The sequence below is a fragment of the Puma concolor genome, chromosome B1 (genome assembly GCF_028749965.1).
Source record: "Puma concolor isolate L17-30 chromosome B1, mPumCon1.1.hap2, whole genome shotgun sequence".
In the NCBI taxonomy this organism is placed as follows: domain Eukaryota; kingdom Metazoa; phylum Chordata; class Mammalia; order Carnivora; family Felidae; genus Puma; species Puma concolor.
This window is the reverse complement of record NC_141670.1, coordinates 167,275,264-167,290,755: the sequence shown is the minus strand read 5'-3', so window position 1 is coordinate 167,290,755 and position 15,492 is coordinate 167,275,264. Positions and strand designations below refer to the sequence as shown.

The following is a 15,492-nucleotide window of genomic DNA, read 5'->3' as shown; positions in this document are numbered from 1 at the left end:
CCTGGAACTCAGAAGAGGGGATGATCAAATGTCTGCTGAATATATATGGAAGAAGCTGGCGAGAATATTTGTGGTGAGTGAGGAAGCTGATGAGACAGTGAAGTGCTAAGGACATTGTTTGAGTGTATTTAAGGAACATAAAGAGAAGGGTGCCTGGGTGACTCAGTGAGTTAAGTGTCCCTTGATTTTAATTCTGGTCACGATCTCACAGTTCATAGGATCAAGCCCCACCTCAGGCTTCACACTAACAGCACAGAGCCTGCTTGGGATTCTCTCTCTCCCTTTTTCTCTCTGCTCCTCCCCCGCACTTGCTCTCTCTCTCTCTCTCTCAAAAAAATAATAAATAAGCATTCAAAAAAGAACATAAAGATAAAACTCACACAGTATACCTGAGTGGAACGATGGCACTATGTTCTCCCATACTGAAAAGTTGTCTCCAGGAAGGCAGAAATCATGTCGCCCTTCTTCACCATTAAAGTGCCTGGTGCCCATCCCAGAGCCTGGAACATTGTCTGCACGCTATAAATACCAGTAGGCTATGAGCCAGAGTTATCTAGTGCCCTTCTTTCCACTTCTCTTTTTGACAGGTGTAACATATTTTTAAATTTTATATTTTGACATATTTCAAAAGTGGAGAAAATAGGACAACATACGCTCAATTCCTCCCCACCCAAATTTGACACAGGCTCACAGTGCCCTTTCAACTTTTTTTGAATCTAACACAAAGTGCCATTCCATGTCGGACAACCCCCAAAACCAATAATAAACACATATCTTTGAGATGACACTGTAATTGTTTAAAATTACTTACGCCAAGCTAAAGGTGTAGTAAAGAAACAATCCTGAAAAAGTTCCAGAGCAGATTGGGAGATAAAGCAACGTGAAATGGACCCAGCACATACATATACATATACACATACACATACATATACATATACATATACATATACAGATACATATACGGATACAGATACATACATGCATATGAACACACACTTATTTACATCAGTTTAGAGTGAGGAAAATGGCAGTATGTCTTAATGGTTACATTAATATCTATCTCAACTGTTCTCTCATATGGAAATGGAAATGGAAAAGGCTTGGGGATTGTGCTTTTCCCCAAACAGGTATTAAGTGCTCATGAAAATAAACAAAAACTCCTCAGTCTGGGTTTTTCACTGGCTGCCTCCCTCACATCCCTGTGGGTACAGGAATAGCCCCTATAAGCTCTACAGTGACGCAGAAAGGTCACTGCGTAAAACTAGAACCTGAACTTTTCGGCCTTTCATCTGGGAGATAACCTTTATACTTTCTTGTAAACGAACAGCTGACAGACCTGCTTCTAAACCTCAAGCCCCAAGCTGAAGATGAGGCCACAAGTTGATTATAAAAAGTGAAAAAAGCAGAATATGAAAGCGGAGCCCACAAATAAGAGTTCATTACTAGAAATCAGAGTCTTTTGGGGTTTTCTGATTCATTTTCAATTTCCCACGAGAGTCTATACAGCCGTCTGCAATCCCTGCCCCTTCTCTCTTCCCCAGGAGTTCCCTCTCCTGAAAGCTTCTTTTGAGAAAGCCACCTGTTTCCACCATTTGCCACCAAAACAAATTTACCTAACAGCCTCAAGATCATTACAGGGCAGCAAAGTTCCCGGAAAGGTGAGAATACATCTTATTAGGAGAACAGACCCGCCACAGTTTTAGGTGGCTGTTTAGATGAACTTCACATTCCCTTCTTGGATAAAGTTTCTATTTTTGAAGCTGTGCTTTCAAACGGAAGAAAGATAGCATCTGCCCATAGATGGAGCCAAGAACGTAATATATAGGAGCTGATGTTGAATCGAAAATAATGGTAATGATATTAAGCAAGGTGGATTTATAGGCCGTTCACAATGACACATTTGTTTCTGATTTAAGTTAACTAAGACCATTTTGTTTCTTTTCCGCTACCACATGCAGCCTTTAAAAAAGAAATATGTATATAAATGTACACACACACACACACACACACACATTTGGAGGGATTCCAGATTTCAACATTTTAATGTCAATTCAGAAGAAAACAGCCAAAGGCACATCCTGACATGATGATCGCATTTGTCAGCTGCTGTACTTACTACAGTTATTTAGACTGTTGTTCGGGTCACAAAGGGAGCTACCGCCACATGAATCAAGGCAGGAATTGTAGAGGCATCTTTGGTCGCCTTCTTGACATGGAGTCTGACCTACAGAGGGGGGGAAAAGGCACATTTGCTTTCATCATCTGTAAAGTCCTGACACTGGGATAGAAAGTATCAAGAACGTCTGGTGGAGCGGAGGAATGACACAACTTTAATTCCCTTCCAATTTCTCCAAAAGTATTGAACACATGTTAAATATGTAACTTTCTGGATTAATTGTCCTGGCAACTAAATACAACACTGTTAGTCCAAAAAGGATTCCGTAGGAATGAAGAAATAAGAGGCAACCTAGCCTACAAAACAGGTGGTTGGTACTTTTAACGGGGGGAAAAGGGTGTTTTATTGTTTACATGGGTGAATAAACTTGATTACAGAATAAAATTTAGATGGTTGGAGAGAAAGTCCAAGATAATGATCTTGGAATTTTGAGTATCAAATGATATTATTTTAAGGACTCATTTGCACCCAACTCTATTCTTCCCTGTAAGGAAAATGCTTTCCCTAAAAATAAATAGGGCATCAACACCAATACAGTAAGGATACTTTATCACGGTGCAAATCTTATGCAGCTGCTATCCATATTTTCTATATGTCCTTGGAAAGTATCACTGGCCTAGCTCTGATGACCTGAGAATTGGGTTTCTTGTTTCCAAATGAATGAAAGCAGTAACATCAGCCTAATGGCTTTTCCTTAAGGTTTGTAGAAAGGAAACTGCTTTTCCCATTGATTTCCTGGTCATTTGTAGGTTAAATGGATAGGGTAATAAATTACTACCCATTCTCTCTCTACCTCTTGCTCATTATAGTCAGTTACTTTCATATATGTCATCTAGAATCTAGAAAATCTTGCAAGGCATTTTTAAGTATAAATAACAGTGTATGTGTACATAAAATCATTCTTATCTATAATTCTCAGATAATGTTGATTATATTGGACTCTTTCCTTCCCATTAATGTGCAACAGTATATATCACAGCCTTCAAAGAAAACAGATACCACTCCTTTTTTTTTTTTAATATCATCAGGGTCAAACCACTTTTGCAAGGTAAGCCAGGCTAATATCAATGCATCCAGTCTCTTAAAGAATTTTAATAAGACAACCTGCATTCATTATTTCAGCTGATATTGAGCGTCTGCTATGTGACAAGCTTAGGTGACAGGCTAGGCATGAGGCATTAAAAAATAAAAGAAGTGAAATGGCTTATACTCCACCTAGGCATGTGGCCATGAACAGAACCTTACACACACAGCTAAGCCGTGTGATCACTGTGTATGTAAGGTATATGTAAGGCAGTAGAAGCAAACTAGGACAATAAAGAGAGAGCTTCTCAAAGGAGTTTTTAAGGCAGGTGGGTTAAGTTGGCATAAGAAGGTAGAATGGGGTGGGGCACCTGGGTGGCCCAGTCGGTTAAGCATCCGACTTCGGCTCAGGTCATGATCTCACAGTTCAATTCGTGAGTTTGAGCTCTATATCGGGCTCTGTGCTGACAGCTCGGAGCCTGGAGCCTGCTTTGGATTCTGTGTCTCTGTCTCTCTCTGCCCCTCCCCCACTTGCCCGCACGCTCTCTCTCTCTCTCAAAAATAAATAAAAATTTAAAAATAAAAAATAAATAAAAGAAAGAAGGTAGAATGGTTTCCCAAGCGGAAAGCAGAATACACAAAGGCTGGAGTGGGGAGGGCACAGGTTGGCATCACTGGAGCTTCAGGGAGACTAGACAACAGGGCTGAGAGGGGAGCCTGAGGGCTGTAGAGGCCTGAATCTTGAATGGGGCCCAAAGGCCTGGGTGGCTTCTACTTCCCTCCCCAGTCTTCCTAGCAGAGCCGGCCTGGGATACTGGTGACAACATTCTGGAGTAGCACCTTCCCCCTTCACTCCTGGCTCTAATCATAGTGGCCTTCTCCTGGTATCTACATATATGCCTTGTTCCCCTCCTCCCTGGGACCTTCGGACAAGCGGATCCCCGTGTCCAAAGTGCTTTCTCCAGTCCCACCTTACTTCATTAAGTCAGCTCCACTCATTCCTCACATCTTAGCTCCAACGTCTCTTCCTCAGGGAAACTTCCCTAAGGCCCTGTCCCAGCGCATGCATCCCATATACAGCACAAAGCTCCCTGAACTTTCCCTCCTGGCCCATGTCACTCCATGGTAGACACTGACTTACACAATTATTTGTGTCACGCCAGTCTTCCCCAGGGGCCTGCAAACTCCATGACCTATTTCGCCTGCCACCAGATCCCCAGTGGTTGACCACATATTAGCACCACAATATACATTTATTCAGTCAGATTCATTAGATTAAGTAATATGAAGATGGTAAAAAATTTTACTTTTGATCCACTTTATTGCATGACTTTCTTACATCTCACATATGCTAGGAAATAGTTTATAAATCTTGCCATTGCATAGTAAAGAATCCAAAATTGTCTCAAACACAGATGAATTATGTCGAAAGAAAGAACAATTTGATCCAAAGGGAGGTGCTTGGCTGATATGCACATCATAACTCATGGGTAGAAAAGAATCTGCTTCTGAATGCTAAAATTGGTAAAATGAAGTACTCATTACCTGATTTCTTAGGTACTACATCTGTGATTAAAAGTACCTCTTTTTAGGCCTGGAATGCTTTTTCATTGAAGTTATTCTAAGGATCAATATTCACTATGACAAAATTAATTTAGCTACATGTGACCAACCTCATTGGCCAATTTGTGATATACGCAGCCCAAGACATGTTTTAACACAACAGTCGTGTGATAATAATAGCTCATGTTTATTGAGTGTTCACGATGTGCCAGCCCTCTGAGTTTACAGGCACAGAGCCTGAGACACAACAGAGTTCAGTTACCAGCCCAAAGTCACCTACAGCCACATTCTTTTTTTTTTTAAGTAGGCTTCACACCCAGAATGGAGCCCAATGCAGGGCTTGAACTCACGACCCTCAGAACAAGACCTGAGTCCCCCAGAGCTGAGATCAAGAGTCAGATGCTCCACTAACTGAGCCACCCAGGCATCCCATCCAGCAGCCACATTGTTAATGACTAGGCTATGCCGGTGAGTGGCAAGGTCACTTACAAACAAATGTAGTGATTTTTAAGTCAAGGGCTCTTCTTTTCTGACAGAAATAGACACAGTTTAAAAAACAACTTATTTGATTTTCTTTTCGAGTTTCACAGAAGACATCAGTAACCCTTTTCAAGTGTAGTTGAGTATGTTACTTGTTAATGTGAGGTATGAAACTGCTTCTCTGTGATCGATCACTGAATTCTACTCCTGAAAACAATATTACACTATATGTGAATTAACTAGAATATAAATAATGAATAAATTAAATTATGAAAATAAATAATTAAATAAATTAAATTAATGAAATTAAATTAATAATAAATTAATTAATTAATTAAATTTAATATTAATATTTAAATAAATTAAATAAATTTAATATTAATATTTAAATAAATTAAATAAATGAAAATAAAATGACACAGCAGGGCACACAAAAAAAGAGAGAGAAACTGTTTCTCTGCACATAGTTATTTTAGAAGGCAATCACATTTTTTATTTGTTTGTTTGTTTTTACTTATTTATTTTTGAGATAGGGAAAGAGAAAATCTCAAGCAGGCTTGGAACTGTCAGCACAGAACCCAACGTGGGGCTCAATCTTGTGAACCACGAGATCGTAAATCTCAGCAGAAATCAAGAGTTGGGCGCTTAACCAACTGAGCCACCGAGGCACCCGGGGAGGCTGTCTCGTTTGATTTCAGAAGCCAGCTCCTCCTAATTGTAACCTAATGTAATTTAACAGAATACTACAGACTCAACTTTTCTTTGATCATCGTGTACTTTCCCCATAAGACAGATCACTGAATCTCCCATGCTGTTTAAGTGTTCAACCTCCACCGTCTATCCTGAGGGAGGACTGTTCAGTGCAAGATGCTGGGGAATTATACTGACCACAAGGAAGGGTTTTATGGCCAGCCAGTGCTGTGAGCCATGCTGAGCCGGGCAATCTGGAATTGTTCATGTGGAAATCCTATGTAAGCATTAGGTAACTCCCAACTCTTTGCTCCGTTCCCAGGGAAAAGTCCGCGGGTGAGGAATGCTCTCACACTTACTGTCGCCGCAGTTCTCCTCATCAGAGCCGTCCCTGCAGTCCTCGTCTCCATCACACTGGAAAGAGCTAGGGATACACTGTCCACTCCTGCACTCCATCAGACCCTGGCTGTGACAAGCTGCGGAGGCCAGAATAATATTCGCTGCACTGATTTGTACTTCTGTCTGCGGATCGTAGATAGGATTCCCGCTTATCTGGCATTACCAAGAAATGAAACGTTCTATCTGCATGTTCCACATAAATGAATGAATGTGTCATTAATTTGTTTCATTCCACATGTTTTGGGAATGGAAAGTTTTCTTTTGAGGCTCTCTCTTGCCATGTGAAATAGCACTTACTAAAAACTAACGTTTTCTTGATAAGGGCAGGGTGAGAAATTGTCTTAAGGATGATAGTAGCTTTATTACAAATATAAAAGCTATAATTTATTAAAGGCTTAGCATACGGCAATAACTGTGCTAGCAGTATTATGTATCTAATCTCAGATCCTCATAACAGACTTGCAAAGTAGATATTATCAACCTTGTATAGAATAAGGAAACTAAAGTCTAGAGAGGTTAGCGTCCGTCTCAGAGCCACAAGGCTGTTAAAAGCTGGTGCCGGAATGTGAAGGCAAGCTTCTCTGACTCAAAGCCCAAACATTTCATTTTATTCCAATCTGACCTAATGCGCCAACGAAATGACGTATGTGAAAGACTTTGCATAGTACCCCGCACATAATAAACGCCTTATTTCAAAACTGCTTATGACGTCTGACGTTTGATAGGGATGGTGTAGTGGCTACTAACCTTCCAGTTCCTGAAGGTTGTCTAAATTCTATCCCTATTGTCTTTTCGAGCATCAGAAACCCATTCATGTAACCTCAGCCTTCACTGAGTTACTGTCTAATATTAAAGCTCCATATGCTTGAACTGAGGCTGAACACCAGAATCAGTAGACCTGAGTACCATGTCCTTGCTTTCCCAAGATCCATCGAGATATTGTCCACTCTGTTTGACTATGTCCACCAGCAAGGACTCAGTTCCAATTCAATTCAGGGAAAGGGAAAGCTGGGTATTGCATTTGTTAATTAATTTAGATGGCTTTTCTTCTGTCAAAATAAAACCCATATGACCCATATTTCTATTTTTGCCTCAAATTATAGGCAAATTAAATATTCAATCTTATATGTATCAATTTGCCTATTTTTATTAGACAGCAAAAGATGGAATAAAAACTTTAATTGGTTTGAACATGCACCAAATGCATCATATTAACTCCTTCAGGTCAATACTATTCTCGTTTAACATCTAGCTTCTACTATTCCAGACTGTCTACTCACCAGAAACACAACAGCCCGTAAAGTTGTAGTTATTATCATGTGCTCTATGTAACCCTAGGAACACTGAAGGCTTTCTTCTCTCTGGCAATCCTCTCCATGTTCTCCCACAAATAGTGACTGAGAGCATGTTTGGAGGTTCCTTCAGGGAAGCTTAGTTACTCAAACATAGCTTGCAGAAAAAGAGTCCCCCAATCTTTGGGAAGAACATCCTCTTTGACAAAGTTACAGATGCAGAAAGGAGATGCGTGGCCAGTGAGACAGAAAACAGACACCGGCCTGGCCAGAGCAGCCAAATTAAGCTTGGAGTTCTGGGGAGACACATGTGGAAGCCAGATACGTGACACTGTTATTGCCATCACACCGCTCAATTATTATCTTCATAGATTAGAAGCAAAGTACAGCGATCTTCCCTTTGAGTGCTGGACACTATATTTGTCTAAACAGGCAGAAAGGAAAAAATAAGCAAATGGAAATCCGCAGGGCACTTACAGCAATTGACCTCATCGGACTTATCCACACAGTCATGGTCACCGTCACAAACCCACTCTATTGCAATGCAGCGCCCATCTCCACAGCGATGCTCCTTTGTGGGATTACAATCTGGAGGAAACAAAAACTCAGGGGGATGTAGAGAACCAGCACAACAAAGACTTAGAACTGAATGACTCATGATTCCAGCTGAAGAGAGTCTGTTCCAATTGTTCAGATACCTTCAATGCTTTCTCTATGGTGGCTCCGGCACAATTAAAATGCCACCTCCTACCCAAGCATGTGACCCACTGGCCACCATCACTGTGGGGTAAGATCTGTCTGTTTTTCAAATGAGTAACAACCGGGCAGCTTTCTCAGTACCCATGGGTTGTTCCTGTTTTTGTTTTGTTGTTGTTTTCTTTCCTTATGAAAAAATTTTATTTTTACATTGGCTAACATAAACAGACCTGTGATGTGGGTTTCACAATGTAGATAGCTGATTTGATTTGTGAGAACTCTACCATGTATCTAAGAATTGTAACCAACCTCTCTCTGATAAATTAGGAAGGCAAACATCTCCTGTCATCTTTCCTGATGCTAAGCTTAGGCTTTTTATTAAACTATCTTAATATATAATTCATATTGGAAAAAAAACTCCTGGGTAAGAAATGCAGAATATTTATATTTTTTTCATGATCCTTTTTAGTCTAGATTTAACCTCTTCCCTAAACTATACATTCCTGGAGAAAAAAAGAGAGGGAATTAAGTCAAGTTTCTTCTCACAGAGAGCAGACTCTGTGGGATTCCTTACCATGAGATGTGGAAAAGCCTTAATATAAGTAACCACTTAACAGATGTGTGTGGATTCGTGGATAACAGATTCAATAACGAGGAACAATTATGAGTATCCACTGAGAGAGTACCACTGTCGTTGACAGACTCATGGAGCAACCATGGATCTGAAAGGTCATATTGCAGCAATAAAGTAAGGTATAGTATATGGAAGATGAAGTGCTGAGAAAAGAAGAAAGACACAATAGATGGGATACATGTGCAGAAACCAGAAGAAGCACCACGTGCTCAGCTTGCTAATAATGATGGGCAAGTGGGGCAAAGACTGGTCTAAGGGAAAGTTGTAATCATTACCGTTACAGAGGCGCAAAGTCACCCTAAGAGCACAAACTTCATGATATCCTACTATCTTCAGAGGAATTATGTTGAGTGGTTAAGACCATTCTTTTTCACACAGTAACTATATTCCCTGGTCCTCTCCATTGACCTGTCCAACTACTCAAGCCCTCCACCCCATCCCCCACCTTCCCCCCCCCCCGTTTTCTCCAGTTATCTCACTGTAAAAGGAGGGTTTGGATTAGGTCATCTATAAGACCTTTCCCAACTGTAAATTCTATGATGTACACACAACAATACATCTGTCTGTGAAGTTTTGCTCAAGAGCTCAAAATCTAAATACGGGCCACTGGCCCTAACCAGAGAAGAAATACAACACTTTCAAGGAGAAAATTTTAACATATTAACAACCGTTACCCATCTTTCCACTCTACTTAAGCACTTCATTATTGTGACTTTAAGAAATATTACATTGACACATAAGACATGACTGAGGCGAGTAATTGAGAAAAACCTCCTCTTTCTAAAAATAAGGAAACCAGCCATTTTGCAAGTTAACCTGCTAATCACGTGAACAAACAATGAGCTACGAATTCTGGACTATGCACGTCTGTCATTTTAAATGAAAACCTTCAGGGAAACAATACTACTTACCACAGTTCTGCTCCTCACTCAGGTCCCCACAGTCATCATATCCATCACACACAAGGCTATAATTAAGGCACTTGCCCGTGTGACAGTGAAACAAATCCTCACTGCAATCTGTATATAAGAGAAGCCGCTGATATGTCATCAGAGCAGAACAGGATGTTATAGGATATTCATTTAACAAAAGCATATCACGGGAGGGAAATTATAATGGTAAGCAGGTCCACATCTACTGTTTTACCAGTGAGGAGACTGTGATGCAGAGACATCCAAGGTCTTGTTCAAGATCACTTACCAAGTTCCTGCAGAGCGAGGACTAGAACCTTCTGGCTCCCAAACCAATGCTTCTAACACTTTCTGAAAGTCTTTATCTGAGATCCACTTTATGTTACCTGAAAGCTCTTTTATAGTCAAATATGAGCACAGACACTCTCAACTCAACAAAGTTCCTAATGAAATTCATGTTCATGCAGAATGAATGACTTTTAATACAGGCTGAGCAGTTATTTCCTTAAAACATTTCCTTTAAAATGAAAGTCTAGGGGCACCTGGGTGGCACAGTTGGTGGGAGTGTCCAACTCTAGATTCAGCTCAGGTCATGATCTCATGGTTTGTCGGATCAAATTCCATGTCGGGCTCTGCACTGACAGCACAGAGCCTGCTTGGGATTCTCTCTCTCTCTCTCTCTCTCTCTGCCTCCCCCCCACTTGCACTCTCTCTCTCTCTCTCTCTCTCAAAATAACTAAACTTTAAAAAATAAAATAAAATGAAAGTCTAGTTTTGTCCGTGATAAGCATGAACAGAATGGAGAGAAAAAGTTATTTAGATTATAAGGTTGTTATTTTCACACACACAATATCATTTAAGTCAACTCAGTGTTTCATAACATGACCCTCAAATAATCAGTACTGGGCTAGATTATGGTGACAAGATAAGATTAAGTGCTATGTAACCTCCGGAAGCTTAAAGTTTAATGTTGAAATAAGTAATATGGAAGGACTTGGACTTGGTCCTTGTACTAGATCTTGTACTTGGGTGAACCAGATACTTGGACACCCTGGTTCTGCCATCTACTACTAGCTGTGAGAACTTGAATAACTGGAGTGGTTAAAGTCTATGAATCTGTAAACTGATTTATGAAACTAGGATAATATCAATTACTTAATAGGGTTTGGGGAAGAGATTAATAAATATGTGTAATGTAAATCAGTATGTGTAAGATGCCAGTACAATTCAATGCAAAAATAATACTCTTCAACAAATGGTGTTGGGCCAATTGCAAAATTGAAGTCTAGCTTTTCCCTCAAACCGTATACGAAAACTGTCTCAAAGTGGATCACAGACTTCAATGTAAGAGCTAAAATCATGAAGTTTCTAGAAAAAAAAACCGGAAACAATCTTTTTGACCTTGGAAGAATTCTTAGGTATAACAACAAAAGCACGAGCCATTACAAAAATCATAATAACAAATGGACTTCATTAAAGGCTTGTGCTTCAAAAGATGCTACTAAGAAAATGAAAAGACAAACCACATACTGGAATAAGTAGTTGCAAGTCATGTATCAGATAAAGGACTTACATCCAGAATATATATAGAACTTCTAGATTCGATAATAAGACAACCCAATTTCAAATACGTGACAGAATTGAATAGAAAATCTTCACAAAAGACATACGAAGGAGACATAAAAAAGTGCTCAATATAATTAGTCATTAGGGAAAGGCAAATTAAAACCACAATAAGATACCATTACATATCCCCTAAGATGGTAATTAATAATAATAATAATAACAATAAACAGAAAATACCAAGTATTGGCAAGGATTTTGAGAAACTGAAGCTCTCATATATACTTGCTGGGGATGTAAAATAATAATGCTACATTAGAAAGCAGTATGGCAGCTTTTTATAAAGTTAACTATAAACCTTATCATATGATTCATGATTTCCATCCTTAGAAATCTACCCAAGAAAAATGAAACATACATCCACACAAAGACTTGTATGCAAATGTCTGTGGTAGCATTATTTATAATAGCCAAAGACTATTATCATATGATTCATGATTTCCATCCTTAGAAATCTACCCAAGAAAAATGAAACATACATCCACACAAAGACTTGTATGCAAATGTCTGTGGTAGCATTATTTATAATAGCCAAAGACTAGAAACCAAACGCTCACCAGCTGGTGAGTGAATAATCAACATATAGAATACTCAAATGATGAAATACTATCCAGCAATTAAAAATATCATACTATTGATGTATGTGACAGTACAGATGAATCTCAAAACCATTATGCTAAGTAAAATAATTCAGATACAAAGACTACATATTGTATGACCCATTTATGAAATTCCCAGAAAAAGAAAACTTACAGAGACAGAGATCAGAGCAGTGGTTACCTGTGGCTGAAGGGATGGGAATGGGGACTGACTACAAATAGGTGGGAGGGAAATCTGAGGGGAGATGAAGAAGTTCTAGAAGTGGATTGTGGTGGTGGTCACACAACTCCATAAATTTACTAAAAATCAATGGGATACCATATGGTATATAAATTGTACCTCAATAAAGTTATAAAAATGTTTTAAATCAATATGTGTTAAGAAGCCTGCATTTAATAGAAATGAGATTTCTTAAAAGTATTTTCTCTTATTTAAAGTGAATTACGTTCAAAATACAGATTCTTTTTTTTTAATTTGTTTAAATATTTATTTTTGAGAGAGAGAGAGAGAGAGAGATCGAGAGAGAGAGAGAGAGAGAGACACAGAGTGTGAGTGGGAGAGGGGCAGAGAGAGAGGGAGACACAGATTTTGAAGCAGGCTCCAGGCTCTGAGCTGTCAGCACAGAGCCCTGAGCCGGGCTCAAACTCACAGACCATGACACCATGACCTGAGCTGAAGTCAGACGCTTAACCCACTGAGCCACCCAGGTGCCCCCAAAATACAGATTCTTAAGGCTGGAGAGGGATCATGGAAGACAGGATCTCAGGAGAATGGATGGGATGAAAGTTTCAGCATGATTCAAGCAGAAGGAATAGCAAGAACAAAGGGGACACGTTTGAGGACAAGTCTACTTGGCTGATGAAGACCAAGAATCTAATTGTCTCCTAAATTCTACCTGATTGCTTCTCCTCAAGCGTAAGTCTGTATCTCACACGACTGGCGATGAGTACCTCTTCACTGTAAACATCCCAGACTCTATAATAATTCCTTACCAAAATTCTTGGGCATGGATCAGTTAAACTGTTGGCCACATACATCAAAATATTATACTTGTTACATGAATTATAAGTTTCTATTTCACGAAGCGTTCTTTGAAGAAGCTACTTACATACTTGTAGGGTCATATCGTTTAAAAAATGTAATGTTCCTTAGGGACCATCTATCTGTTCAGTGCCTACATTAAGAGGGTGCGTATGTGGACAACACACACACATGTGTCTACATACATGCTCCCGCTTCTACACACACAGAACTCTGGAAGTGCTTTTTATTTATTTCGCCCAGGCTGAATAAGTTTAATAACAAGGATGACCATCATAAAGGAAAATAATTAAAAAGAGGTCCCAGTTTTCACCTGACAGGACTATTTCCTCCCATTCAGCAGAGGGCGCTAAATCCCCACCCTGCACCCCACGCTGCATGTAACCACTGCCTACATGCTGAGTCAAGAAAGGTTACAAACTCTGATTCTCCTGCCCACTCTGCAAAGTTAGGGAATTTGTGCATCAAAATATATACATTTCCTTGGGAAATTTGAAAAAAATCTTTCTTATTATTGTTTTGTTTTTGTTTTTGTTCTTAATCTAAATTACTCTTGTAGCAGGTTTTGAATCAGTATGCTAGAATCAGCAATAACCAGGGGCCTCAATTTGACCATCGCGCAAAAGTATTTGCATTCCCCAGAGGAGGGAGTGGGGTGGACGGGTGACATATTTTAAACGATATGAGTTAATTTTCTTTTTTTTTAAGCAGCACATTTCACTTTTTTTTTTTTTTTTTTTTGATGGTAAGACTGGGGAATCAAATACTTCTTTTAGAATCTGATTAACCTTGGAACACGCCAAAAATTTCCAATGATTCATGCATCCCTTCTGTGAGGCCCATTCTAAAACCGTTGCATATTAAAACACCTTGCTGTAGATATTTTTTTAAATTAATGCTGTCAGTTATTAAATTGTTTCATAAAAATAAACATTTATTTCATAAATGGAGATGACTCAAGCATTTTTTTTTAATTCCTCATTATTCACACAGGTGCAGATTGAACTTTCCACTGTTACCACTTCCTTGGTTAGAAGCCATTTTCAGAGGATAGATACAAAATGAGCTGCATTTGGAAAACAACTTGTTACCTCCCTGAGGTCTGCGTGATTAGTAAACACACAGAACCTTAACCAGAGGCGCTGCGCAGCCAGAAATGCATAGCAAACAGCAAAGATCACAGTGCCTCCTTTTATTGGAATAAATGTTTATTTGGACTGAAAAGAGATGCCAGCACCATTTAGGGCCAACAAATCAAAATTTTCAAAAGCTTCTTGCTATGATTTTCTTGCTCAATACAAGCATAACTTTACATAACCTAAGGTAGATGTTTTTCTAGATACAGATTTTTTTTCTTTAATGAGTACCTGATACAAAATGTTACTTCTGCAGTTCTTCCATGTTGATATTTATTTCAGTTTGACATCTTACTCTACTAACTTTCATCCCTCAAAATTATCATTAAATTAAAGGAGAAAACTAAGGAACAGAAAAGTTTTTATCAAGAGCTTCATTCACTTTTCTCAGTCTCTACAAGTCTATGAACATAATTGTGTTGCCTCAATTCAAGATTCAAGTATGGATGCTCAATTTCCACCCAGAGGCGCCCTCATTTTGAGACGACCAGAGAAGTTAAATAGTTTGCCCACAGTTGCCCAGCTCATTACAGTTACCTACGTTTCTTGACTCCTGGGGTTTCTGACTATTTGTTTTTAGCTCTAAAGGAGGACTTCTCAATAGCAGTACTATTGACAAATTGGGAGTGGGTAATTCTTTGATTGTGGGGACGATCCTGTGCATTGTAGGATGCTGACCAGCATCTCTGGCCTCTACCCACTAAATGCCAGTAGCACCTCCTCCAAACTCCATACTCGTGACAGTCAAATTTGTCTCCAAACATTGCAAAATGTCCCCTCGGGGGGGGGGGTGCAAAACTGCCCTCTCTTGAGAATCACTGAACTAGATTTTCCAAACATCACCTGTGTCCAAGGCCTGGTTTCAATCCCATCTTTTCATCAGCTTTCTCCACACTAATCTTACTCCTAATGATCTTGCCCTTGTCATATAGTCATAGAACCTACGGCCCCTGCCTTTTTGTTTGCACCAGTCTTCTTTCCCTTTGTGACATCTCTTCTACTGTATTGCTCTAAAGTACCATATTCAATGATCTCCGTATTCATGTTATTCCTCTGATTAGACTCAAAGACTCCTGAAGAAAGAAACCGTGTCTTAACAGTCTTTATACCTCCTGGGTGTCTACAACATGCTTCGCACATGGCAGGAATTCAAGACTATTCAATACTCTGACTGATTTGTATAATCAGATTGCTACTAAACTGAAGCGAATTTTCCAGACATCTGAAG

General features: G+C 39.4%; 1 protein-coding gene across 5 annotated transcripts in view; it reads right to left on the bottom strand.

The window, feature by feature from the left end:
- Nucleotides 1-15,492, bottom strand: part of CORIN (corin, serine peptidase) — a 256,107-nt gene that overhangs the window by 72,560 nt on the left and 168,055 nt on the right. For all 5 annotated transcript variants that reach the window (XM_086705122.1, XM_086705120.1, XM_086705119.1 and 2 more), the window contains exons 7-10: nt 9,865-9,972; nt 8,101-8,211; nt 6,292-6,408; nt 2,117-2,224 (exon numbers count right to left, since the gene is read on the bottom strand). In XM_086705122.1, coding sequence (XP_086561248.1) covers nt 2,117-2,224; nt 6,292-6,408; nt 8,101-8,211; nt 9,865-9,972 — 444 coding nt within the window. The remainder of the gene's footprint in view (nt 1-2,116; nt 2,225-6,291; nt 6,409-8,100; nt 8,212-9,864; nt 9,973-15,492) is intronic.